Source organism: Chiloscyllium plagiosum, chromosome 22 (genome assembly GCF_004010195.1).
Source record: "Chiloscyllium plagiosum isolate BGI_BamShark_2017 chromosome 22, ASM401019v2, whole genome shotgun sequence".
Classification (NCBI taxonomy): Eukaryota; Metazoa; Chordata; class Chondrichthyes; order Orectolobiformes; family Hemiscylliidae; genus Chiloscyllium; species Chiloscyllium plagiosum.
Genome location: NC_057731.1, coordinates 43,229,862 through 43,257,258, shown reverse-complemented (window position 1 = coordinate 43,257,258; position 27,397 = coordinate 43,229,862). Strand labels below are relative to the sequence as shown.

The window sequence follows — 27,397 nt, the reverse complement described above, 5'->3', positions numbered from 1 at the left end:
TCAGAGGGCCAGATCTCAAATCATCAAATGCAGTCTGACATTCTCTTGCCAATTCAAATTTATTGCCTTTCTTTAATAAACATGCCAAAGAAGTCTCCACAGGGCTGAAATTTGGAATGAATCTCTGATAAAATCCCCTCATATATTGCAAAAGTTTGTGTCTTAAACATCGGAAATTCCAAGATATTTTTGCCTGTCTGGATTCTCTTGGTCTTGTCTCAAATCGTTTCGCCTGAATTCACTTTTAGCCAAATTTATGCCGAAGTTGCCTCTTTCTAAACAATGAAACAGTTCATTGAAATTTTGTTAATGTTTCACCCAAGTATGCTTAAACACAACCAATCTCTTCATGATATTGTTGGTTCATTTTTTGAAAATTTGTTCAGACTTTTTCATTTCAAATGGCATGATTTTAAATTGATAAAGTCCATCTGACGTTAGAAAAGCTGATATTTCTTTGGCTGTGCGAGTCAGTGCAACATGTCAATATCCCACTAATAAGTCAATTTTTGCCATAAACCATATTTGCCCAATCCTTTCTGTTCAATCCTCCAAACTTGAAATAAGATATGAATCTGCCTTTGTTATTATGTTGACTTTGTGATAACTGGTACATGCCATTGTGATCCATCTGTTTTTGGCACTATTACAATAGATGAGTTGAAACAACTATGAATTTGTTCAGTAATGCCATTGTCCATCATGAACCTAATCTCTTCTCTAACTTGAACTAGTTTCTCAGGTTTGTGCCTGTAAGGATGTTGTAATATAGGTATCCATCACATTAACATCATCCAAAAATGTTTTTCCTGGCCAATTTACAGAAATTGACTTATGAGTCCATAACAGCTTTTGTAAGTCACTTTGATAGTTTTCTGGAAGATAAAAAAATCATGCTCGCTAATGTTTTAAACACCTCCATATAATCCATTCTAATCTCTGGAGCACTGACTTCCAAATTTTCAATTTCTGATTCATTTTCCAGTTTTTCTGGTGTTTTTATTTCGGTCCCTATTTCTTTCACTACTGTAAATACACTTCTGTTCTGACCATCCTCCCTATTGTAGAATTGCTGAAAGATATTAAAGTGATGCGCTTGCTGATTTCTTCTCTGAACTGGAATAGTCATTACATAGTTCACATCATTAAGTTGCATTTTGATTTGACAAAGTCTAGTGAACCTTACTTATAATGATGCCTGGGAGACAGGTAACAATACAATCACGTCTCCAGAGTTAAAATTCTGAGTTGTGGTCTTTTAATCTACTCTAGTTTTCATTGTTCTTTGAGAGCTTTTTGCATACCTGACAAACTTTGGCTAGTTTGCCTGAGAACTTGACACATAGTTTGGAAATGCAAGCCCTGAGATTTGATTTGGACATTTTTCCTTAATTCATTTCAAGGTTTCTTTAACCTCATCCCTGTATGTCAGTTCAAAAGGGTTCAATTCTGTGGACTCTTTAGGGATCCCTAATGGCAAAAAGCATCAAGAGAATTGCTTTATCCCAATTGTCAGTAAAGTCCTGACAAGAAAGTCTAATCGTGGTTTTTTATATATAGTTGGATGTCATCTTTCCAATGTTCTTTGCAATTATGAAGCTAAGCTTTTATTCTCAAACTAATCATTATTTATTTGAATATTCATGACATAAAATTTGAACCTTGATCTGATGTTATGTCTTTGGGTAAACTGTACCTGGTAAAATAAGTAAAATGATTCTGTCCACAGATTCCTTAGCCTTGGGAATTCTTGTCAAAACGTTGTTAAATTGTTAAAAGATACCGATTCTCACTCCAGGTTTTAGGGAAGGGTATTCTACCATCTTTTAAAATCATAATGAACAATTCATCAAAAGCTGTTGTTGGAATTAAAAACTCGGGTTTAATTGATGTTTGAGGCTTCTCCATATATGGTATGTTGAACCATATTTCACCATATCTTTATTTAATCCAATCTTTTAGTATTTTAGCAAGTTTTTCTAATCTTAAGTGACCTGACCTTGGAATTTTGTGAGTCACTTATGAAATCTCATTATGATACACAAATGGAACTACCAAATGATGGGTTACTTCCCATTCCTCATCAGTTGATATTTGAGGTGATCTCCATTTCCTCTTTAACACTGTCTCTCTTAAATAATAATGCTTTGGTTTAGATTCTGATTTCTTTTCTGAGTATGGTATTTGGTGCATCTTTCCTTCAAACCAGGATGCATCTACTCTACTTCTAGTAAAGAAAAGAGTTAAGTATGTCAAACTTAATCTCTTTACGTTCACTCTTTTAGATTAGATTCGCTACAGTGTGTAAACAGGCCCTTCGGCCCAACAAGTCCACACTGCCCCTCCGAAAAGAAACCCACCCAAACCCATTCCCCTACCCTATATTTACCCCTGACTAACACACCTAACTCTGTGGGCAATTTAACATGGCCAATTCACCTGACTTGAGTTTTGGAAAATAATGGCAGATAACTGCATCTTTTCTCATAGATTTCTCCCTTCCTGTCTAATTTTATGGACATACAATCTAGTCAGGGAATAATCAAGGACATTCCTCATGAAAACATCACAGTTTGTTTTCCCTCCATTGATTGATCCACCAATCTCACTGAAGCCAATATTTCTGATCCAGCTAGGTCATTCCACACGATAAAATCCATTTGTTCTATTGTTCTCTGTTGTATTACTCCAACTACAACTTATCCATTTACTAAATCACAGAACCCTGTGTGATTTCCCTGTTTATCTCAAATTGTTATTTTATTTCCTTCATTAACCCCCCTGGAAGACAAAATATATTGTCAGCAAGTATAAGTGACTTACTTGCTCTAGTGCCAAGATTTTTCTTGATTTATTTCCTTAATTAGAAAAATAATGAAATATCTCTTCCTTTGAAATTAAAATATTTAGAAACTCTGGTGATCTGACTCTTTTCAGCAATCATTGAGGAAGAATTTTGTTGGCTACCCTTAACCATCTCTCCCTTCCTATTTGGTTCTGATGGAACCTGCTCCATCTGTAGCATTGCTACGTTTGTAATACCCATTTCTTTACTTGATTGCACCCTTTTCTGAGGATTCCTTAGATATTCCTGTCACAGCAATTAGTCTCTCATTTAATTACAACAATAGGTTTTGTTATGTCCAATTTTATTACAATGGAAGCATGTTATTTTCTTTATATCACCTTTAGGTTCTAGCCTTTCTCCTTTATTATTTTGGCATCCTTCTATTTGCTCCCTAATATCTTTTCCAACCCCAGATTTTCTATTCCTCCAATTTCCTGTGGATTTCAATATGACCATTTCCCACATGGAACTGTCAATGTGAAATATCATAGCTGCCAAAAGTTCTGCATCTCAGATATTTGATAGTTGACACTTGTCAAAATATGTCTTAAGGGTTCCTGAAATAGTACTTCTGAATTCTTCCATTATCATGATTCCACTACTTTTCTCAATTTTTCTCTAATCTCAGTGGTTGAAATCATTGATTCCATACCATTTATATTTCCTCTGCAGGTTCTAAAAATGTCTGATTAGGTTTCTTTTGTATAGACCTAAATTTTAATTGATAAGGACCAAGCTCTTAAGCATTGAATATTGTTCTCTTAACAGCTTCATAGTCTGCAGATTGCTTTTCTGACAAACTGGTGTATATGTTAATAGCTGTTAGGACACTCGGTAACATTAAGGCCCTAGCATCTTACCAGCTATCTTTTCAAATTAGGTGAAATATCTTTCAACTTCATCCTCTGTAAATTTAGATACTAAACATAAATATTTAGTTAAATGAATCAGAATTATCCACTGGCAACCACCTCTTTTTTTCTGCCTTTGCTCTAAGCTTCTCTCTAACTCATGCTTTGTGATTTCCTTTTCTTTGGAATTTAAGCATTTTCCATTTCAACTCTTTTGATTTCTTTTTATTTTTCTCGCTCCTCACTTTCCAATTCAAGCTTTCATACTTTCATGTTTCTTTCCATTTCTCTTGCTTCTGTTTTCTTTATTCCCCAATTTCTCTTTAATTCTAATTCTTTTCTTTCCATTTCCAATCAAATCGAAGATAATTCGAACAGTGACATATCAATTTCAGGGGTTCCCTTCTATTAATCCTCAATGTTGGGTAATCACTTTAAGCATCCTATCTTTAAAAGATCCTGCTTTAGTTCTACCTCCAATTTATCCACTGAACCTCTCAGTGTTGCCTGAAAGATTTCAAATAGATTTTCTATTCCGAGAGAAGTCTTGCAGTCAAAGCCAGTTTGAAAGTTGAATCGAGTAAGATACTTCACATAGATTCCTGTATGGTCAGTACCTTCATGAACTCATTTTCAAAGATTCACTGATCCCTCTCAAATTCAACAGTTTTCTAACCTGCCAAGAGCTGCCATGTCTTTATGATCCCAGCTGATGTTAGTACTGGACAAATCAGATCCCAGAATGAAACGTGGTTTAATTGACCATAAGTTTGAGTTTTGCAAGTTGATTTTCATTGTGGTTAGCCACAAAACACATTCACAAGTGGCTGCCAATGTACCTTGAAGAAAAGAACATAAGGTTTATTGCCCTTTTTTTTTAGAACTGTATTATGCATACATAACAACTTGGAAAACATTTGCCATAAACAGCAAAATTACATATTCATACCATTCAGTCCCAGTGCAGTACCACTCATAGAATCCCTACAGTGTGGAAGCAGGCTATTCAGCCCAAACCAACCCTCTGAAGAGCATCCCACCCAGCCCCATAATCCTGCATTTGCCAGGCCAATCCACCTAGCCTGCTTATCTTTGAACTGGGGGGGGAAACTGGAGCACCCAAAGGAAACCCATACAGGAGAACACGCAAACTCCACACAGACAGTTGCCCGAGGGTGGTATTGAACCCAGGTCCCTGTGAGGCAGCAGTGCTAACCACTGAGCCACTGTGTTGCCCACCTATTATTGCTGTTTAATTTCAAACCAAGCAAGAGATTGTATTTCCTTTCAGACACTTTCTACATGTTTACAAGGTGTGATTCATTCTTTAACTGTCTCTCCCTGATACCCACAGACACAGGATAACACACTGTCAATTCCCACTTGAGCTGTAAAGAAAAATACAGGCTCCTTCCAGTTAGCTTAATTACTTATCTGCTGCCAAGCAGCACATCTGCTGGTATGGATCTCTTCTTCTGAATTGACCCTGCTGCTAGTATGTATATATGTATATGATTGTGTGTGTGTGTTACTTTTTCAGTATTGTAAATAAAAAACTTAATAAATACTTCAGCAATTATCTCATCAGATGGCTTCTCTCTTCATTTTGCTGAAATTATATAATTTCTGGGAATTGCTGTTTTGATCCAGTGGTTAAAAAATAGATTTCTGATCCTTTAAAAAAGAAAAGGTCTGTGTCAACTAAAGCTTACTTCTGTATTAGAACCAAGTTCCCAAATTAATAAACAATAATAATAAATAATTGTACGATAGAAACTCCTTCACAATTGTCAGAGGGGTAGCATTGAGGGAATGTTGCACCATCGGTGGGTCAGAACTGAGGTAGTGCTGCACTGTCAGAGGGTCAATAGTGAGGGAACACCACACAATTGGGAGGTCAGCACTGAGGGGCACTGCACAGTCAGGGGGTCACTACTGAGGGAGTGTTGCATCATCAGAAGTCAGTCCTGAGGGAGTGCCCATTTTTAATATCTCTTTCCTCTTTCTTTACAGCTGATTATGAAATGAGTGGTGTACGCAATTATCAGAAGTTGAATCACGAAGATTGCATGGACAGTGGTATGTGGACTCTGCTGCTTCTGGTTTTATTCTGAGGGTTACTGTATAAAACAAATCACATCTGAGAGTATTTACTGGAAAAATTGCAAGGAAATTTGACTAGTTGAAGTAGAATTACCAACATGGAGAGATGACATGTTGGGTCACATACAGGCTATGGTCCTGACTTGGAGGGTCGGCTTGGAACCAGAGTGATTTCTGGAGTGGACTGATTATGTGGGATTTTTGAACTAGATGTGTTACTCTGATATGTGGTTAACCACGTCTCCAATCCCCCGAACAGGTATCTTTGAAATAGAGAACAGCAGAAACAGGAAGATAGACGGCTACTCAGACAATGGTAAGAAGCCACTTGGCAATGGGCCTTGTGTGCAATTGAAACATAATGTCGGAAGGATGTAATGGGACAATAGATTAGCCCAATGATGAGTCAATGATTGGGCTGTGGTGAACAGAGATTTTTAGGAGGCAGAAAGAGGACAGGTGAGACAGCGTGATTTACCCTTAGTTACTATGATTCCCATGCCTGAATCAGTAACATTCTCCACATATGTCAGGACACCAGTATTAGCTGCACTGACCTACCTGAGTGATCACTGACTGCTGGTGATACAAATCCATGTTCCACTTTCCCCAGTTCACATGTGCTTTGAGCACATTAAAGACTCATTCAATCCGAAATAGATGTTCTTGGGCCTGCATGAAACCTGTTGGTCTTCCAGTGCAAAGGGTTATCTTTGACTGAGTGTTGCAGGCTGGTACAGTCCAGGACTACGCACTGAGGAATGCACTAAAGCTTGGGACAGATATCACCATGGCGCCACCATGATAAACACCACCACCTGAAGCCTTTCTGCCATGATGTCCCATGGCTCTGTTGTTTTGCCACCTTAAAGAACATCTTGTATCCTGTATTGGAATTTGAATAGTTTATCCTCATATTTTGTAAGTGTTACAATTTTTGCTTTTGGATTGAGGCAACTAAGACTGCAATTTTCAAATGAGAAATGGAACATTTTAATTATATTTTCCGTAATGTCCAGCTTGAACAGTTTTGGAATTAGCTTTTGGATAATTTATGAATAAAATATGTTTCTAAAAATAAAAAAAATCACTCCATTGTTGAGGGGCTTGGTTGATGGCTCCTGACACACAGTGAATTGGATCCTCAAACAGATAGCATCAAGTCCAAAGGTTTCCAGCCTTAAAGTTCCTTTTACCACCTACTGCTGCTTGGTTTTATCATGCTGGTTTCTTCAGTAACTGATTGTTAATTTTTGTACCTCTATTTCAATGTACTTTTGGCCAATTTGCCATCTTCCACTCTCTGTAAACTCTAAAACCTTGCTGTCCTCGAGTGCTAATTTGATGCCAAGCCAACTCGCCCGTTGCCTTGTACTTCCTGAACTACCTGGCAACATCTCAATTTTAAAATGCTCATCTTTGTTTTCAGATTTCTCCGTGGCCTTGCCCCCCCTCCATTTCTTAGTAATATCCTCCAACCCAGAAGTCTCACAACACCAGGTTATATTCCAACAGATTTATTTAAAGTCACAAGCTTTTGGAACACTGCTCCTGAGGATTTTAAATAAACCTGTTGGACTATAATCTGGAGTTGTGTGACTTTTGACTTTGTCCACCCCAGTCCAACACTAGCATCTCCATGTCAGCTCATCCAACCTCACAACCTTCCAGGATCTCTCTGCTCCTCCAACCTGGTCTTGTGCATTCCCACATTTTAACTATTCCACCATTGGAGGTTGTGTCTTCAGATGCCTGGGTCCCAAGCTCTGGATTTTCCTCCCCAAACCTCTCCACACCCCCCCCCCCCCCCCCCCCCGCAACTGTACCTCTCTCTCTTTTCTTTCAGATATCTTTTAAACTTAGCTTTTTGTCTTTTCTTCAAGTATCTCCTTTTGTGGTTCAATGTTAATTTTTAAAACAATGTTCCTTTGAAACATCTTCTGCACTATGGGTGGCACAGTGGTTAGCACTGCTGCCTCACAGCGCCAGAGGCCTGGGTTCAATTCCCGCCTCAGGCGACTGACTGTGTGGAGTTTGCACATTCTCCCCATGTCTGCGTGGGTCCCTCTGGGTGCTCTGGTTTCCTCCCACAGTCCAAAAATGTGCAGGTTAGGTGAATTGGCCATGTTAAATTGCCCGTGGTGTTAGGTGAAGGGATAGATGTAGGGGAATGGGTCTGGGTGGGTTGCTCTTCGGAGGGTCGGTGTGGACTTGTTGGGCTGAAGGGCCTGTTTCCACACTGTAAGTAATCTAATCTAATCTTGCTGTGTTTTGCTGTGTTGTAATCGCTACAAAAATTCCAATTGTTGTTGTTGATCAATCATTTCATTCTTATGTTGCAGTTGTCACAGAGGTGATAACAACAAAAGTGACCTCACTCCCACCACGTGAGTATCTCTGCAGAAGTTTTGGAATAATGGAATTGGGATATTAGGATTATATAGTGGGAATTACTGGACAGAAAGTCTGGTTATGCTCCTGTATAGAAATGAACAAGGAAATGTCTGCTCTGAGGATGAACTCAAGGAGTGATTAAGGGCCATTAAGGTTCCTTTCCAAGTATCTCCATTTACCTTCTCATTTGCTCATAGTCTAACACTCTGTCTCACTCCGGCTGTCATTTTCTCTGTCACCCTGTTTCCCTGACTGCTACCCTCTTGCCATTTTCTTAGTTTTTCATTAAACCCACCGTCGTGTTCAATTGAGATATTCAAAAGGACATTGGATGATTCATTGAATAGAATCAATGTGCAAGGTAAAGACAGAAGAATGGGACTAAGTCCTGATGCTCATTTCGCCAGTGCAGAGACGATGGGCTGAAGGGTTTCCTTTGGGCACAGTAACATCCTTCTGCGATTCAGCCCTGGTAAGAGTCTGGTGAATTTAAGCTGCACTCCTGAGGTCAATAAGTCTTCTTGAAGGTTTGCTGCCTAGAGCTGTACACATTTCTCCAGGTGTGAACTAAATAGTGCTCCGTGTAGCTGAAGCATAACTTCCTCTCCCCTGATCTTCCTTTGGTTTGTTTCCTGCAGGAGGCACTTACAGTAGCACTGGTTCTTCCTCGCGACGCCAGGTTGTCACAGGAGGGGCTGGTACAGAGGGTACCATAACCAGCTATAACAGCACACGTAAGTATCACAATGGAGGAGGCAGGAGAGGGACAGCAGTGAAAGAGAATATAGAGGAGAGAACAGATAGATGGGGAGAAGATAGAGGGAGAAAGCCTCAGCAAAGTAAGTGAGAGAATAAAGGATAGATATTAGAGAATGAGAGTTGGTGCGGGAGATTTTGAGAGAGGGAAAGATGTGTGAGAGAGACACAAAGACTGGGATGAGGCGAGTGAGATTGAGCAAGAAAGGGGAGATACAGAGTTGGAGACAGACAGAAAGAGATTGAGGGACAGTGAAAAGGAGGAGAGAGACAGAAAAAGAGGAGAGAGAGACAGAGGAAGAGAGGCCAGGAAAGAATGTGGGAGAATGAGCATGAGGCATGAGGGGGCAGTTGGAGGCACCCCATTCGTGCCCTCAATTGCCCCCCCCCAGATTGAGGCAAATTGAGGTACCACTCAGTAACGCAGCAGAGAGGGCAGCCTGGTTTTAATAGTCAGAAAGGGTGAACACTTTTCTCACTTGTGAAACATCAAAGGCAGCGGTTGGAGGGGGCCTTTCAGGTGGTTGTTAATTGATCAGTTAAGGGTCTGTATTGGTCAAGAAGGTCAAACGTGGCATTGCCACCCCACATCTGAATTGGCAGGAAGGGGACAGGTATTTCTGGAGCATTAATCTGACCAATGACTTTCTTTACCTTCCACGTCACTTCCAGGGAGGGGAAAGTTCTGTTGTCACCTCCTGGGACACCTGTCTCAAGAGTTCGTCTCTGTCTATCTGTCCTTGCTAGATCAATTCTGATTAATGAGGTGAATGTTGATGCAAATGTTTATCATAATAATGCTGTAAGCCTGCTTATTTGCCAACAGAGGGACGAGGCACTTCCGGGGGATATTCACGTACCCGATTTCCCAGTTCCACACTTTCCATTTCACCAGATACAACGTTGGAACGGAAAACATTCGTCAGCCGGAATGGAGGATATGAGGGTACGTGGAGCAGAGTGAACTGTGACTGACAACACAGAGAGACGGGGAGAGGGAGAGACAGGCAGAGGGAGACAGAGAGAATTTCAGAGACAAAAACACTTGGGGAGGGAGAGAGCGAGACCAAAACAGACAGTCAGGTCGGTAGAGACAGAAAGACAGGAAGACAGAGATAGAGAGACAGGAGAGATACAAATAGACTTAGGGAGAGACAGAAAGAGAGATCTTAGAGCGAGAGAGACTGAAGGGAAGAGAGAGGGAGAAAGAGAAACAGAGAGCGGGAGGAACAAAGAGAGAGGTAGAAATGCAGGGAGAGACAGAATCAGATAGGCAGACGAGGGGGAGAGAGAACGAGAGAGTAAGAGAGAAAAATGAAGAGATAGAGAGAAACTTGGCGAGAGAGAGAAACAGAGACAGAGAGAGGATGACAGAAAATGAAATCAAGAGAGACAGTAAATAGGAGAACTTGGTGGAAAGAAAGAGTAAGGAAAATAATGAAATTAAGAGCAAGAGACAGATTCAGGCTGATAATGTTGAATGCAAACTGCTGAGGAGCTGACTTGAAATAAATGTTTTCTTTTCTTTTCAGGAAGTTCCAGTGGCAATTCCTCCCCAGAATTCTCTCGAAAAGAATTCAGTAAGAAGATCCAATTTGCATTCCTTTCTGATTACTCAAAAAATAAAGAGGATGCAAGATCCCAAATATTTGCCCTGTCACTAATATTGAAGGGTTTGACAGGATAATGTAGAGGGAGCATTAACCTATAGCCAGCCTGTGATGTGGTACCTAGATTCACAGAATTGTTACAGCAAAGAACAAGGCTACTCAGTCTATCATGTCTATGCTAGCCCTCAGAAGCAGCAAAACATACAGTACCACCCATTACCCCTCACCTCATCACATTCTGCACATTCTTACTTTTAGATAATAATCCAATTCTCTCTTGAATGGTTTGATCGATCTTACCTCCACCATACTCTCAGGCAGTGAATTCCAAATCCTAACCATTCACTGTGTGAAAGGTTTACCTTTGTCACATTATTTCTTTTTCTAATTACCATAAATCCTCCCACCAATTGGAACTGTTTCTCCTTACCTAAACTCTTCATGATTTTGAATCCCTCAATGAAATCTCCTTTGAATCTTTCTTCTATAAGGGAAAGAGTCCAAACTTCTTCATTATTTCTGTTTCTGGTGTTCCTCACTCCCAAGAACCATTCTTCTGAATCTTCACATCTATCCTAAAGTATGTTGCCCAAAACTGGGCATGAATCTAGTGTTTTATCCATATTTAATACAATGTCTTTGCTTTTGTATTCTGTGCCCCAATTAATAAAGGCCAGGAAGCTGACTAGTTAACCAACTCCTCTCTTAACCTGTCATATCTTCTTCATTTGATTAAGGCAGATATGCCTCTAGTCCCTATGCTTCCGAACCCTCTTTAGAATTGTATCCTTTATCTTATATTACCCTTCAATATACTTCCTACCAAGGTGACCACTTCATATTTCTTCACATTGAACTTCACCTGCCCCCTGTCAGCCCCTTTCACCAACGGTCTATGTCCTTTTGAAGTTCTACACTGTCCTTCTCACAGTTTATAATGCTTCCAAGTCTTGTATCTTCTGAAAAATGATGAAATTGTGCCCTGTACACAAAGGTTTATGTCATTAATATACATCAGGAAGAATATGGGGTATAATATTGGCCACATGGAATTTCCCTACAAGCCCATCTAACCCGAAAAACATCCATTAACCATTACTCTCTGTCACTCAGCTAAATTTTGTATCCATGTTCCTACTGATCCTTTTATTTCACAAGCTCTAACTATGCTCACAGGTCCATTGTGTTTCATTGTATCAAGTATCTTCTGGTACTCCATGTACACCACATCAACAACATTATCCTTATCAATCCTTTCTGTTACCTCATCAAAAAAAGCTTAAGTAAGTTAGTTAAACACAATTTGCACTGAACAAGTCCATGCTAATTGTTTCTTGTTCATCAAGCTCCAAATGTCTATGTAACTATTAATTTTGTCTTGAATTATTCCTCCTATGATATTCTCCACAAATGATGTTAAACTGATTATACTTAAGTATACTTAAGAGGGAAATTAGGACAGCAAGAAGTGGACATGAGATAGCATTGTCAAATAGAGTTAAGGAGAATCCAAAGAGATTCTATAAGTACATTAAGGGCAAAAGAGTAACAAAGGAGAGAACACTAACTAATGTCTTATTGCTTGTTTTCAGGTACCTCAAACACTAGGGGGAGGAGTCAGAGTCGAGGTAAGACAACACCTGCCCTGTTTGCCAATGGTTGATACTGTGTCCATTACGTTCTTTAGCCTACAAAGGCATCATTGTGGTTCTCAAAGCAGCAGTTTGTCTGTGTTTCTGACACAGGTCTCAGGTGTGAATTCCAACTGCAACCTGACTGCACTCAGCATCTCTGACTTGCTTAGTGGATCACCCTCTCACCTGAAATTAGGTGGTTTGGGATTGTAATACACTTCTGAGACATGAGTCTAAACACAGGCTAACACTCACGGTTCAGTTCTAAGGGAGCCCAGCATAGTTGGGGATTCAGTATTGAGGGAGTGCTGTATTGTCAGGGAGTTAGTACTGGGAGAGTGCTCAGCTGTCAGAGGATCAGTAGTGAGTAATTGTCATACTGTCGGAGGATCAGTACTGAGGTAGCACTACACGGTTGGGAGGTTTAGTACAGAAGGAGTGCTGCACTATCAGAAAGTCAATACTGAGGGAGTGCTGCGGTCAGAGTGTCAATACTGAGGGAGCATTGCACTGTCAGAGGGTCAGTACTGAGGGAGTGCTGCACTGTCAGAGGGTCAGTACTGAGGGAGTGCTACTTTCTTAGAAGGTCGTCACTGGGGAAGTGGTGCACAGTCTCTTTGTTGAGCTGATTATTTTTGATCTTGAGGCATTATTTCAAAGCAGACTGTGATATTGTTCCTCAGATAGGCAATAAAGCCTGGTGCTGAAGTCGCGTGATTACACATTTACAAACTTCACACATCAACAAGAACTACATAGCTACAGCTCCAATCCAACCTCGACAGTTTCGACATGCCCCAGATGTGAGCCAGTTAATACCCATCTGGATTTGTTTGGAATAATAAAATGAAATTTATTACCAGCATGAAAAAAGACACACAAATAATGTGGAGGAGCTCTCATCCGAATAATTTCCCCCCTGAATTGTGTTCTACTACGTTAAAGATAGTGTTGAAATGTAAATGCTGCTAATTATGGAAATGTTGAGATGGTGTGAGGTTTCAAACTGTCCTAACCATAATGATTGTTGCTAAGCAGGGTGAGTGAGGGACAATATAAACAGCAAAGACTGTACTACCTTCTTCCACTGAATAATTAGAGCTCATTGTGTTTCAGAGAGTGCAATCCGGGCCCGGCTGCAGAGTGCTTCACCATCCGGACGATGTAAGTACCACTTCCACCTGTCGGCAAATTCTGGACCACCGTGGGAAGAGGGTTGGGTCTAATAGGATGGGACCCAATTTCCCAGCCTTTGTTGTATCCATTCTCACTTCTCCCTCCCTCTGTGTGAACCACCTCCCTGGGAGGAGGTGAACTGGGGTTCACACTGGGAGAGAGGGAGCCTGACTGGTGAGAGGATTGTGAGGATTGCAGAGTTATAATCGCAGGATAGTTTTACAGATTAGGCTTGTATTCACCTGACTAAAGAAGATTAGTCAAGGTTAGAATCATAGAATCCCTACAGTGTGGAAACAGGCCTTTCAGCCCAACAGGTCTACACTGACCCTCTGATGAGTAACCCACCCAGACCCATTCCCCTGCCCTACTATCATATTTACCCCTGACTAATGCACCTAAACACTATGGGCAATTTAGCATGGCCAATTCATCTAACCTGTACATCTTTGGATTGTGGGAAGAAACTGGAACACAGACACGGGGAGAACGTGCAAACGCCACACAGACAATCGCCCGAGGCTGGAATTGAACCCGGGTCCCTGGTGCTGTGAGGCAGCAGCACTAACCACTGAGCCACCGTGCCATCCCCCATATTTGTGACTATTAAAAAAATTTAATAGGGTCAATGGAATCTCTCTGCTGGGTGGGGTGTTCCAGAACAAAGGGGCCAGATCCTTAACACCTGAGCCAGGCTATCTGGGAGTGATGGGAAAAAGTGAGGACTACAGATGCTGGAGCTCAGAGTTGAAAAGTGTGGCATTGGAAATGTACAACATGTCAGGCAGCATCTGAGGAGCAGGAGAGTCGAGGTTTTGGGCATAAACCTGATGAACATTTCTAGTGAAGAGATTACGCCCAAAACATCGATTCTCCTGCTCCTCGGATGCTGCCTGACCTGTACTTTCCCAGCGCCACACTTTTCGACATTTGGGAGTGATGTCGAGGGGCTCTTCCTCACACAGAGGGTAGTAGAAACCTGGAACTCTCTGTCCTCAAAATACAGTGACGCTGGAAATATCAAATCTGACATGGATAGATGTTTGTAGAATAACGGAGGGTTAAGGGTTACTGAAACAATTTGGAGCTGATGGAGGTAAAATATGGATCTCGATCTAATTAAAAGCTGCAATGGTCTCAAAAGAACTGAATGGTTCCTCCTGTGTCTGTGTTCTGAGGTTGAAACACGTGGTGAGAAAATATCCCCCCTCCACCCTCCTGACCCACACTCCCTCCCCCATCCTCCTAGACTGGTACTGCGAATAAATAGCATTGTCGGTGACTAGTTGCCGCCTTAATTGCAGAATGTGGGATCCAGCTAAAGGGAGATGGAATGGTCAAAGCACTGTGTATCTGCAAATCTATGTGTATATCTGTGTGTGCTTGTCCATTTGTGTGTACATGCGCATTATGAATCCAGGTGATTGTCACTCTGTCCATATGTGTGTGTTGTCTGCATGTGCTTGTGTATGTGTGTACACATTACATGTTTGCATGCACTGTTTACTTGAGTGTGTGTGTGCGCACTGTGTCTATCTGTGTGTATGCTCGTTTGTCAGTGTCTATGTGTGTGCATGTTTGCGCATGTACGCTGGTGCATGTGTGTGTGGTCTGCAACTCTCAGATACGGCCTCCCCTTGTTACATTCCCAGCCCCCAGGATAAATACCGGGACGTTCCTCACGTTCTGATTTGTCACAATATTGTACTGAATGGCTTTTTACTACTTCATGTCTCAGGAGAAGATGAGCTTGGAGACATTACTGCTCTTACCTGTAGCGTGAGTGGATTCCCTCAGTTCTAGATCAGGATGTTGTACCCTGGGGGTCCCAGGTTCTGATTGGTCCTGTTTTGTTACTGTACTCAGGGACAGAGTTGGATGATGTGAAGCGATTGTTGAAAGGCAGCCGTTCGGCCAGCATCAGTCCACCTCGCACAGCCACAAACACCCTGCCATACCCCAAAAAGGCTGTTGTGGAAACCAAGATGGTGAGCGCAAGCACACAGTCAGGTGAGTGAGTGTCTGGACTGAGGTCAGTGTAGGTTTACTGTAACTTACCTGATTTTAATCCCAAAATGAACCTGAGCTATTTTGTTTGTTTTTTATGTAGTCTATGACCTCTTTATATTTCTTGCCAAATGCACTACCCCATACTTATCTATATTGTGAAAACATGCACACAAGCACAAATAAACCTGACTCTTATTCCTAAATCAGTCAGCAACTTTCTTCAGGTGAAATATTGAATCTCTTGATCTCCTTTTCTTTCTCACTTCCTTCCTTGGTCTCTGTCAATCTCTTTCCATCTCTCCTTATTTTCTCTGTCCATCCTTCTCTCTGCTTCTCTGTCCCTTTACCTTGTTTCCCCTTTCCATCCATTCTTGAGAGCTTCTATCTCCCCTTCTGACTAGGACATTTATGAAACACAGACCTTGTGATGATTGCTCCTCTCCATTTCCTAGTGTCTGGGAGATATGATACTGCTATCCTGAATGCTGCTTTACCCGCCTACATCTGGACTACGTCTGTACCGGCTGGTGGCTCCAACATCGGAGTGACAGAGTATCGCAACAACCTCTCCTCGGCTGGGACACAGGTGTTCAATACAACAGGATCCACCTCTCTAATGGGTAGGTACTAAACCTCGACACCAGAGAATCAACACCTCTCACTTTTCAGAGTCCCTGATCAGGAACAGTATATACCCAGCAATTAACAATGTGTATTGTAAAATATATGTTATACCCAGTATCATACTGTTGTCATATAATGTCCAGTTCATACCCAATAGTACATAGTGTGTTATTATAGAATATGGGTTGTATTATTCCTAATTAAACACTTATTAGACTATATAAATATATATATTCACACAGTTATACCCAGTAACACACGGTGTTATTCTATAATATAGACTGTATTACACCAAGTATCAGTATGTTACTTTATAATATTTACTGTTATACCCAGTGACACACAGTGTGTTGTTATAAAATCCCAGTCACACACTGTACCATATAATATATAACACTACTGAAGAACTGTGAATGCTGGAGATCAGAAATAAAAACAGATACTGCTGGAAAAGCTCAGTAGGTCTGGCATCATCTGCGTGGAAAAATCAGAGTTAACATTTCAGATTCAGTGATCCTTCCTCAGACCTGCTCGGTAGGTCTGAGGAAGTCAAGGTTAGTGGTGCTGGAAAAGCACAGCAGGTCAGGTAGGGTCCGCGGAGTAGGAAAATCAATGTTTTGGGCAAAAGCCTTGGATTTCTCAGTGACTGTGTAGGTAACTGTGTGCGTGGGTTCAAGTGGTTCTGCTTCTAAACACTTTCGCTCGAGGCTCGTTTGACTCAATGTCAATTGATTCTCAAATCATTTCATTTTTCATAGCAAACGAAATCCAGAATAACAAAGCCACAAGCTCAGTGACGGGGACTGTGGGAGTGACCACTTCAACAGGTCAGTTGACGGACTAATCAATTTAGCTGATATTCAACACTAATGAATTAATGCCCTGGCCTTTGGATAAACATCACATAAACTTCTGGAAATCTCTGTTTAGACTTCGCCTGGAGTCCAGCATTCTGTTCTGAGCTCCTCAAATTTACTAGGAATTTAGTGGAATGGCCCAGCAAAAAATCACCAGAATAATATTGGGATTTGCAGGGTTAAATTTTGAGTTGGAGGAGCCAGTGGTTGGACTGGATTCGACAAAGGTAAAAATCACACAACACCAGGTTATAGTCCAACAGGTTTATTTGGAAGCACTAGCTTCTTCATCAGGTGGTTGTCTAGAAACGGTAGTTTCTGGTGGGGATGAGGTTGGTGATGTTTCCCGAAAGGAATACTCAAACATTCTATTCAGGTAATCTTCCCTTGTGTGACACATAAAATCAGAATCCAAAATCTGCTGCGCTGTTCAGGGAAGTTGTACAAATATAGCTGGGTGATAACAAACCATATTAGGGCCAGGCCATTGAAGGGTGACGTTAAGGAACACTCCTTCCTCTGTCTCCCATTTAAAATGAAAATAGGGAGAAGTCTGATCTCTGAGAGAGTTGTTAGTCTGTTGAACCCTATTCCACAGAGGGGAGTGGAGGTTTGGGTCACTGAATAATTTTGTTACTTTTGTCTATTGAACTGCTCTTCCATTGGATGGGCTCTGTAAATTTCAGCATATCCTGAATCCTGCTGCCCAAGTCATAACTTACGAAATCCAGTTTCTTTATTACTGCCTGTGTTTATGGATGCACATTGGCTCCCTATGTGACAGCTCCATTTTAAAATTCTCCTTGTTTTCCAATTTCTCCATGATCTCACTCTTTTAAGCTCATCCACATCAACAACCCAGGCAGCTCTCTGCACACTTGCAATTCTGGCCTCTTCTGCAATTTGCTTCGTTCCACCATTGGCAGCCATACCTTCAGCTGCTTGGGTCTTACACTCTGAAATTCCTTCCCTAAACCTCTCTGCCTTTCTCAGCATGCTTCTGAAAACTGACCTCTTTGACCTCAGTTTAAAATCCTGCCTGCCTGTGAACAACCTTCTGTTAAAGGCGTTTGCTTTATTTGTTCATGAGATCTGACTACAGCACCATTTATTGCCCATCCCTAATTGCCCAGAATTGACAACATTGCTGTAGGTCTGGAGTCTGAAGAAGATCCTGATGATGAGGAGGTCGGGGAGCCTGGGAAAGAGTGGGTCAGGGAACCTGGGGGAGAAAGGGGTCCGGGAGCCTGGGGGAGAGGGTTCAGGGAGTTTGGGGGAAGAAGGGGTCAGGGAGCCTGGAGGAGAGGCGTCAGGGAGGTTGGTGGAGAAGAGGTCAGGGAGGTTGGGGGAGAAGGGGTGAGGGAGGCATAGGAGAGGGGATGTGGGAGGCTGGGGAAGAGGGGGTAGAGAAATAGGCAGAGATTCTCCTCCCTGGCAGATTAGTTCCCATCGACTTGGCTGCCCAGCCATCATTCCCCACAGTGGAGAATTTACGCAGACACAGGCACAGCAGTATTTGCAGCATGTACATTGTGAGAGCTGGCTATGGAATGCACTTCTTTGTCAGCTTCATAATCGATGAGCTTTTTGACCAGGCAGTTTCAGGAATAAGTGTAGGCCTCAAATCCTATAAAATAACTTTAAACACAAAATAAAGATCTGGTTTCTGGCAGCTGCCGTCTCACCACTTTGCAGTTGTGTGGGCCCAGCACCACTGATGGTCATCTTCACAATAAATGCAGCTGTCTCCAATCACTGCTGACTCTATTCCCATCCTGCTCTAACTGTGCATGTTGTCTTCTGTCTTGTTGACAGTTCAAGGGGTTCAGAACAATCTAACAGCCACATCCAGTTTGGTCACTAGTCCGACACAGACCCAGACTAATTCCAGCTCAGGTGAGTAAAGCACCAGTCACCAGCAATAGTGCCCTCTTCACATCTCAGTGCATTGTTAACAGGATTAGAGTCTAGCAGGGAAATGGGCGAACCAGTAATTTGGGCAAATGGGTAAAGGGCAAAGCAGGAACTAGTGAAAGTGGGTAACAGCACAGCCCAGAAGCTTTAAAGAAGAACATAATTATGTTGGAAGCTGTTCAAAGAAGATTCACTAGGCTAATACCTGGAATGAGTGGGTTGTCAAATGAGAAAAAAATGCACAATCTAGGCTTATATCAACCTAAGTTTAGAACAGTAAAACTTAACTTGATTGAAAAATGTAAGACCCTGGAGAGTATTGATACAGAGTCAGCTCCTTCAGGAACTACAACCCAGTGAGAATCAGCACCTTTAGGTCAATAACCCAGTGAGAGTCATTACCTTCAGGAATTGTATCCCAATGAGAGTTAGCTCCTTCAGGAATGTATCTCAGTGAGAGTCAACATCTTCAGGATCAATACCCAGTGAGAGTCAGCACCTTTGGGATCAATAATCCAGTGAGAGTCAGCACCTTCAGGAACTGTATCCCAGAGATAGTCAGCACTTTGAGTGGAATTTAGTTGGGTGAATAAATGTGCAATTAGTTCTGACTTTTGATATATTCATTTGTTCTGACTGTGCTTATTTCATTCTCTCCTCGGTTCTCCTTCACTGTCCCTCCAGCAGTGGGGATGCAGAAGAACCTTGTTTTGAATTCCAGTGGTGTTACCATGGGCCAGACTAGCTCCACAGGTTAGTGAGTAACACTGTTACCCTGCCATTCCCAAAAATCCCATCACACCGATACCCTGGCAATCCAGGCATTTCCAGCATGCTGCTCCTCTCAGCACAGTTTAGAGGGAATATTGTGTGATTATTTCTCCTCTCATTTAGTCATTCTCATTTGTTCTGCTTTCACCCTCTAATCACAACAATATCTGCGGATTGCATGTTGGGGAGTTTGGGATCAGATTATTTTGGACTTTGGGATCGGGATGTGTTGGGGATTTTGGGAACAAGATGTATTTGGGATTTTGGTGATGGGAAGTGTTGGGGATTTTGGGATCAGAATGTTGGGGATTTTGGGATTGGGAGTTGCTGGGTTCAGGACCGGGATGTGTTGGGGATTTTGGATTCGGGAATGTGTTGGGGAGTTCGAGATCAGGATGTGTTAGGGATTTCAGGGCTGAGGTTGGAATAATGAGTCACTCTTTACAATGTTTCACTTCATAGTGGGCTCCACTGGCACTGATGACATTTTACAGAAAGACTACAAGTTTTTGCTGCTGGAGAAGGAAAACACTCCTCCCAAAAAGGACACGGAGCTTCTGATCATGACCAAGGACAGCGGCAAACTCTTCACCGCGTCTCCTGCCACCTTCACTGGTAACATGCAAAACTGCTCACCAAACAATTCCTGAACCCTGACCCAGCTAGAGACAACCACACCCTCCCGACTCATATCCAACTCAACACCCACTCTAGCCTGTCTCAAATCTGAATTCAAACCAACCCTGCACCCAACCCCAGGCAAAACCCAACTGTGGACTACATTGCCACAGACTTCAGTCTGGCCATAACCAGGCCCAGTACTTGCCCTTAGACTGCTGCTGTCACAGTAAAATAGCACCTGACTGCTTCCTCCATCCAGGCTCAAGAACAGTCTCACGGCCAGAGGAATCTCAGAACTCTTATCTCTCGGTATTAAATGCTGGACAGGGAACAATGGAAAAGCTTCAATGGAGCTCAATGCCCTGAACGAGGGAGGGATGATAAACAGCGAGGGTTCTTGCAGTTGACCAACCACTTAGGAGACTCTAGGAGACTCCAGAAACCTGAGTAGGTAGCAGGAGAGGAGAGAATGATTTATTAAACTGGTTGGGATCATAGTGACCATTCCACACAGGACTGAGAAGTGACAAATTCCAGACCACGTCACCACTTAATATTCACACTGAGTGAAAGTCCTGACAATTCCAACTGGAATCAATAATTTCCATAGGGATACTATGAGATAGAGATTAACAAAGAGGGCAAAATATTAGGAAGAGGAAATTGAGTTTTAGATGTAGAAAAAAATTGGTGAAATTAAAAATGGATGGGGAAGTGGGAAGTGCAGATTCCTCTCAAAGCCTTCACTACAACTCTGTGACCTAAATATGCACCTGCTCACCTATTACACCACCTCCAACTCCTCAGCATCCCACAGTCCTCTTTTTCTCTTGACTGGTCTCTCTCAAACCCTTTTCACTTTTGTATACTGCCTCAGCTCCAACCCTATCACACCCTTCACCTGCTGTATGTCTCTTACACTCATAACCCTCATGTCCCCTATGCTCCTCATGTTCATTGTCCCCTCACACCTTCTGTGCCCCACAGACCATCTCCGCACTTTGTTCACTCTCTGGGCAGAGGGAAACTGTGCCACTAGTAGACTGGATGACGTTAATCTAAAGGGTTTGGGGGCGCTCGATCTGGAGTGAAGGTTGGCTGGTTAATTTGATTCTAATTTGTGTTTCACAGCGTCAACCACAGATGACACATTGAAGAAAGAGACGTTGGGGATGAGCAGCACTGCACCAAGGCTAAAGGGTCAAACAAATGGTGAGCAGTGGATAGAACAGGTCACTCAGCACCTCCCAGAGTTTCACTGGAGCAATGTCTGAGATCCCATTTCTCTATGGCTTTATTTCATGAAGCAATAACATTTTTAATCGGAATTTAACTCAGAGTTTCAATTAAAGCTTTTTTTTTTGCTGTGGCTGTCTGATACCTGCTCTCTTTCTCTCTGTGTATAGCTATGTAATGTTCTATTTTTCTATCTGATACGGTCTACCTCTCCATCCAACTTTCTGTCTACCTTTCCATCTGAGTCTATCTCTCCACCTGACTTCTCTATCTGACTCAAGATTAAGGTGGTGCTGCAAAAGCACAGCAGGTCAGGCAGGATCCAAGGAGCAGGAAAATCAACGTTTCGGGCAAAAGCCCTTCATCAGGATTCCTAATGTACCCACTTCTGCCTTCTCTATCTGACTCTCTGTATCTGATTCTCTGTCTATGCCTCTCTTTCTCATTGTATCTGATAATGTTGTTTGTTCACTGGTGAATATTTGTTTCTATTTATCCAGGAGGTTTGAATATGGCGACTAAGGACAAGGCAACGTATGCAGGTCAGTGAAAACACGCAGTTGTTTATGTCCCATATTGCCTGACAAGCCGAAACACTGAGCTGAGATTCGGTGATCATTCAAAGCACAAAGGTTGTGAATATAAAGAACTCTAAGGTTTTGTTCATGATCAAGGTACAATAGGGGGCGTTTCAGGTCACCGTGCATGTCTCATGTATTTGGAAGAGCTTTCCAATGAATCTTCTGCCCAGCTGCTCTCTCCTCAGCACCCTGCATGTATTTCATAAGAACATAAGCACATACGAAATAGGAGCAGGAGTAGGCCATCGGGCCTGTCAAGTCTACTCTGCCATTCAATAAGATTATGGCTGATCTTTTCATGGTCTCAGCTCCACTTACCAACCTGCTCACCATAACCCTTAATTCTTTTACTGTTCAAAAATCTATCTATCTTTATCTTAAAAACATTCAACAAGATAGGCTCAAATGCCTCACTGGGCAAGGAATTCCCAAACCTTCTCCAATTCTCTTTGGAAAGTTTCTAGTGAAACTGTTTCCACACGCCTTTTTAGACAACGCATTCCACATCATAACGGCTTGTGTTAGAAAACTTCTCAACTTGCCCTCTGGTTCCTGTGCCAATCTCTTTAAATCTGTGCTTGCTTGTTACCGACCCTCCTGCCGCAGGAAATGGTTACATTCTGTCAAAACTATTCCCGATTTTGAACGCCTCAATTAAATCTCCATTTAACCATCTCTGCTTCAAGGTGAACAATCCAGCCTTCTCCAGTCTCTCCACATGGACTGAAGTCTCTCATTCCTGGTACCAAGCTGTCTCCAAGGCCTTTACATCCTTCCCAAAGTGTGGAGTTTTGTAAATTTTCACTGCAATGTCTTCCCAGTTGTATTGTGGAGTACTATTACAATATAATGTGGGATTAGGCCACTACTGAGGTTGATGATTGGTCATGATCTAAGATGGTGAAGTAGGTTTGAAAGGCTGCATTCCAATATATTCTCTGCCTCCTCTTTATAAAGCACAGAATCAGACACCTCATCCCCCAGTATACTGCTTGCCTGTCGGCCAGCCAGCGGATGGCCCCATTCCCTAGTTGTATTGATAATTTCTCGTTTCCTGTGCCTCTACTTGCAGAGATCCGATCGAGTGAGGAGAACGTGGGCTCCCTGCCTTCCTGGTGCTCCTGCTGTCGCTGCTGCACGTGGTGGAAGTGGCTGCTGGGACTGCTGTTGGCCTGGTTACTGCTCCTAGGCCTCCTCCTTGGCCTTATCGCACTGGGTAAGACTGGGGGTGAGGGGAGAGGGGGTGAGGGGAGGGGGTGTGCCACAGGGGCCAATGAATGTTGGGGGAGAGCATGGTTTACCAGACTGATTCCTGGGATGGCAGGACTGATGTATAATGAGGAACTGAATCAGTTCTGATTATATTCACTTTGAAGAATGGGGGGAGACTCTTATAAAAAAAACTTATATAATTCTAACAGTATAGACACAGGAAGGATGTTCCCAATGACTGAGGAATCCAGAACCAGGGTTCACAGTTTGAAGACACAGGTTAAGCCATTTAGGACTGGCATGAGGAGAAATGTCTTCACCCAGAGAATGGTGAGCCTGTGGAATTCTCTGCCACAGAACGCAGTTGAAGCCAAGGTATTGAATGCTTTCAAGAAGGAGTTAGATATAGTTCTTCAGCTAAAGAACCCTAAGCAGAAACAGGGTGCTGAATTAGATGACTAACCATGATCAAAATGAATGCAGAGCAAGCTCAAAAGGCCAAATAGCCTACATCTGTTCCTAACTCCGATTATTCTAAGGTGGCTCACCTCAGGAACTATGATTGGGCACTAAATAGTGGCCTTGTCAGTGATGACCACTTCCTGAGGACAGTTACAAATCAGTAGACTGAAGAACTTGGGCTGGATCTTTTCCTGATTGGTTAGGTGTTGGTGAAGGCAGTGCCTCCATTGGTGTGACGCTGTTGTGGGTTAGGGTTTATGGTGAGCTCCTGGCTGAACCAACCATCAAAAGAGAACTAGCCACAGTACATGCAGGCAGCTAGGTGAGGAGTCATGGCAATTTGTAGTAGGTCAGGGAAACATTGGAGCTTTTCAAACTTTGAACCAAAGTCTGGGGATCTTGAACGTTTTCTGCCTCTGCCCTTCCTTGGCTGGTTCCGGCCAGCAGTTTTCCTGGTGGGAATAACTGAATGTAAGGGAGGAGAAAATGTGAGCTTAATTCTCCTGCACTGATCCTACTAGGATCAAGGGGAAAATCCAGCATTTGTGTATTGATTTTGGTGGTCATGATTTGGAGGTGCTGGTGATGGACTGGGGTGTACAAGGTTAAAAAAATCACACAACACCAGGTTATCAGGTTTATTTGGAAGCGCTAGCATTTGGAACGCTGCTCCTTCATCAGGTGGTTGTGATGGTTGAAGGAGCAATGTTCTGAAAGCTAGTGCTTCCAAATAAACCTATTGGACTATAACCTGGTGTTGTGTGATTTTTGATGGTGTGGACAATGGTCTGGAGCAGGGGAGTGGTGAAGGGGAAGTGACCACTTTGATTTGGGTGTAGTCTGGTCACCAGGTTGCCAACTCTAATTGGATACAACTCTGGGAATTCATCACGTGATCTCTTCCCTCCAATCACTGCAGCCTGGTGAAATAGACCCTGTTCTCCAACTTTTTATAATTATTGGAGAGAAGTGTGAAGAGAAGCATAGTTAACCCCAGGGATTTTACTCCTTCAGCTTCATGTTGAATTGCGTTGGGGATTGATCTACAATTCTTTGAGAATCCAGAACAATCCTAGAGGAATGGGAACCTCCTCAATCTAGTTTTCTAATCATTTTTGTTTTGGCTCCAACTGTTCAGGTTAAGCTCTGATTGGCAGTATGATTGCTATAGTGACCACTAACCTATGTGACTCTATTTCTGCAGCGGAAGAGGTGAGAAAGCTGAAATCCCGTGTCAGCGAACTAGAATCAAGACCAACCTTTGGGAAGCTGATTTCTGATGATGCCAATATCCCGAAGAAAGAATCAGATAATGAGCTGGGTACAGCAGCTGGTGGCTCAGAAACAAAGATTGAACATAACCTATGGAATCGGATAAAAAACAAATTAGACACCCCAGAATATCAAGGTGAGAGTGCAAAAGTCCTGGTAAAATGGCCAAAGTATTTGGTGTTTGGAACATTGTTAAATGCAGTGAGACTTCCCCATGATTAATGTTTAAAATCAAGATTATTCCATCTGAAATCAGCAGAAAATCTCTATTTCTAACTCACCTGCTCCCCATATATCTCCATCCCACCTCCATATCCCTCAATTCCACCCTTTCCCCAAATCCTTCAATCCCACCTCTTCCCATTTCCCTCAATCCCATCAAGACTGTTGTGAAAAGGACAAGGATGGATCTGAAATCTGAGTTCTAATTTGGGAGTAGGCCAGTTTTAGTAAGATCAGGTTATGATTTGGCCAGAGTTACCGGGAGCAGATACTTTTAGCTAAATCTGTGTCAGAGCAGTGGGACTCATTCAAGAAGACAATAGGAAAGTACAGGGCCAACATGTTCCAATGAAGATAAAGGATGGGACCAACAAATCCAGTGTACCCTGGATATCAAGGAATAATGATTGGCTAAAGCGAAAAAGGGAGGCTTGTGGCATATACATGGACTCAAAACAGCAGAAGCCTTAAATGCGTATGGAATGTGCAAGGTGAGCTTAAAAGCAAATTAGGAGAACAAATAGGGGGCATGGAAGAATAATAACAGGTAAAACAAAGGAGAATCCTGAGTTATTTTACAAATACGTTAAGGGAAAGAGTAGGGTCCATTAAGGACCACAGTGGCAATTTGTGCATGGATGCAAAGACCATGTGTGTAGTTTAAATGATGTTTCTTGTGAGTGAGATGATGTGGGTATAGAAATCAGGGAGGAAGGCTGATACATTTAAAGAAATTAGCATAGAACGAGAGGAGGTTCTGAGTGGTTTGCAGTCTGGAAAGGAGAGAAATCTGCAGGGCTGGATGAACTGTATCCCAGGTTTGGCAGGGGCACTGGCAATAATTTTCAATTCCTCTCCAGCCACAGGAGAGGTGCCAGAGGACGGGAAGACAGCTAATTTGGTACCGTCATTCATGAAGGAAGGAAGGGATGAATTGGGAAACTGCAGGCCACCAGTCTAACCTTAGTGGTGGAGAAACTATTGGAAGCAATTCTGAGGATTGATCTGCACTTGGGGAAGGAGGGATTAGCCAAGAACAATCAGTGTGGTTTTGTTAGCAGCAAGTCATGACTGACCAACTGAATTGAAATTTTTGAAAAGGTGACCAGATGTGTCGATCAGGGCAAACCTTGTGAAAAGGTCGCACATGGGAGACTGATAGCAAAGATAAAAAACAATAGGATCCAAGAAAATTTGGAGCAAACTGGATCCAGAATTGGCTGGGTGACAGTGGGTGTTCGCCAAGGAGAGCTTTTGTGACTAGAAGCAGGGTCATTACTGTTTGTGGTATATAAAAATTATTTAGACTTGTACGTAGGAGAGTTGATCAGTGAATTTGCAAATGATATGAAATTTAGTGTAAAGTAGTGAGGAGGATGGCCTTAAGTTACAGGAGGATATAGATGGGCTGATCAGTGGCAAATGGAATACAATCTGGAGAAGTGGGCAGGACAAACAAGATGAGGGAATAGTACCGAGGACCAGAGAGACCTCAGTGTGCATGTGCACCAGTCCCCTAAGATATTGGCATAGGTTGATAAAATGATTAAGAAAGTATATCAAAGACTTGTCCTTTTTAGCTGACGCTTGGAGGTTAACAACAGGGAGGCTTATGCTGGTACTGTGTGAACTTCTGGTTAGGACACAACTGGAATATTGTATGTGGTTCTGAACATCACATCATAGGAAGGATATGGTTGCACTGGAAAGAGTGCAGAGCAGACTGACCAAGATATTGCCTGGGCTAGAGAATTATAGTTTCGAAGAGAAATTGGGTAGACTAGGTTGTTTTCCTTGGAGCAGAGATGGCTGAAAGAGGGGCCATGATTGAAGTGTATCAAATTATGAAGGGCATAGACAGAGTAGACAGAAAGGAACTTTTCCCCTTGGTGGAGGGATCAGTGACCGGACGACACAGAGTTAGGGTATGGGGCAGGAAGGCTGTGAGGAAAACGTTTTTCACTCAGAGGGTTGTGGGAATCTGGAGCTCTCTGCTTGTAAGGATGGTAGAGACAGAAATCCTCATACTATTTAAGAAGTATTTAGACGTGTATTTGTGATGCCAGGACATACAAATATAGGGGCCAAGTGCTGGAATATGGGATTAGAATAGTTAAGTTGTTTTTGACTGGCACAGACTTGGTGGGCCAAAGGGCCTTTTCAGTGATGTTGACCTCTTTGACTTCCTCCTATCCTTCAAACCCATTTTGTTCATATCCCTCAATCCCATCTCCTTTACATCC

The 27,397-nt window shown here is 42.4% G+C and overlaps 1 protein-coding gene across 1 annotated transcript in view; it reads left to right on the top strand.

The window, feature by feature from the left end:
• LOC122561259 (collagen alpha-1(XVII) chain-like) overlaps positions 1–27,397 on the top strand; it is an 81,899-nt gene that overhangs the window by 6,767 nt on the left and 47,735 nt on the right. The window contains exons 2-19 of the mRNA XM_043712885.1: positions 5,713–5,778; positions 6,062–6,118; positions 8,145–8,189; positions 8,835–8,930; positions 9,779–9,898; positions 10,485–10,532; positions 12,155–12,190; positions 13,313–13,360; positions 15,239–15,382; positions 15,835–16,002; positions 16,765–16,833; positions 18,679–18,759; positions 19,462–19,530; positions 20,011–20,163; positions 21,301–21,381; positions 21,906–21,947; positions 23,059–23,202; positions 24,865–25,068. Coding sequence (XP_043568820.1) covers positions 5,724–5,778; positions 6,062–6,118; positions 8,145–8,189; positions 8,835–8,930; positions 9,779–9,898; positions 10,485–10,532; positions 12,155–12,190; positions 13,313–13,360; positions 15,239–15,382; positions 15,835–16,002; positions 16,765–16,833; positions 18,679–18,759; positions 19,462–19,530; positions 20,011–20,163; positions 21,301–21,381; positions 21,906–21,947; positions 23,059–23,202; positions 24,865–25,068 — 1,660 coding nt within the window. The 5' untranslated portion in view covers positions 5,713–5,723. The remainder of the gene's footprint in view (positions 1–5,712; positions 5,779–6,061; positions 6,119–8,144; positions 8,190–8,834; positions 8,931–9,778; positions 9,899–10,484; positions 10,533–12,154; positions 12,191–13,312; positions 13,361–15,238; positions 15,383–15,834; positions 16,003–16,764; positions 16,834–18,678; positions 18,760–19,461; positions 19,531–20,010; positions 20,164–21,300; positions 21,382–21,905; positions 21,948–23,058; positions 23,203–24,864; positions 25,069–27,397) is intronic.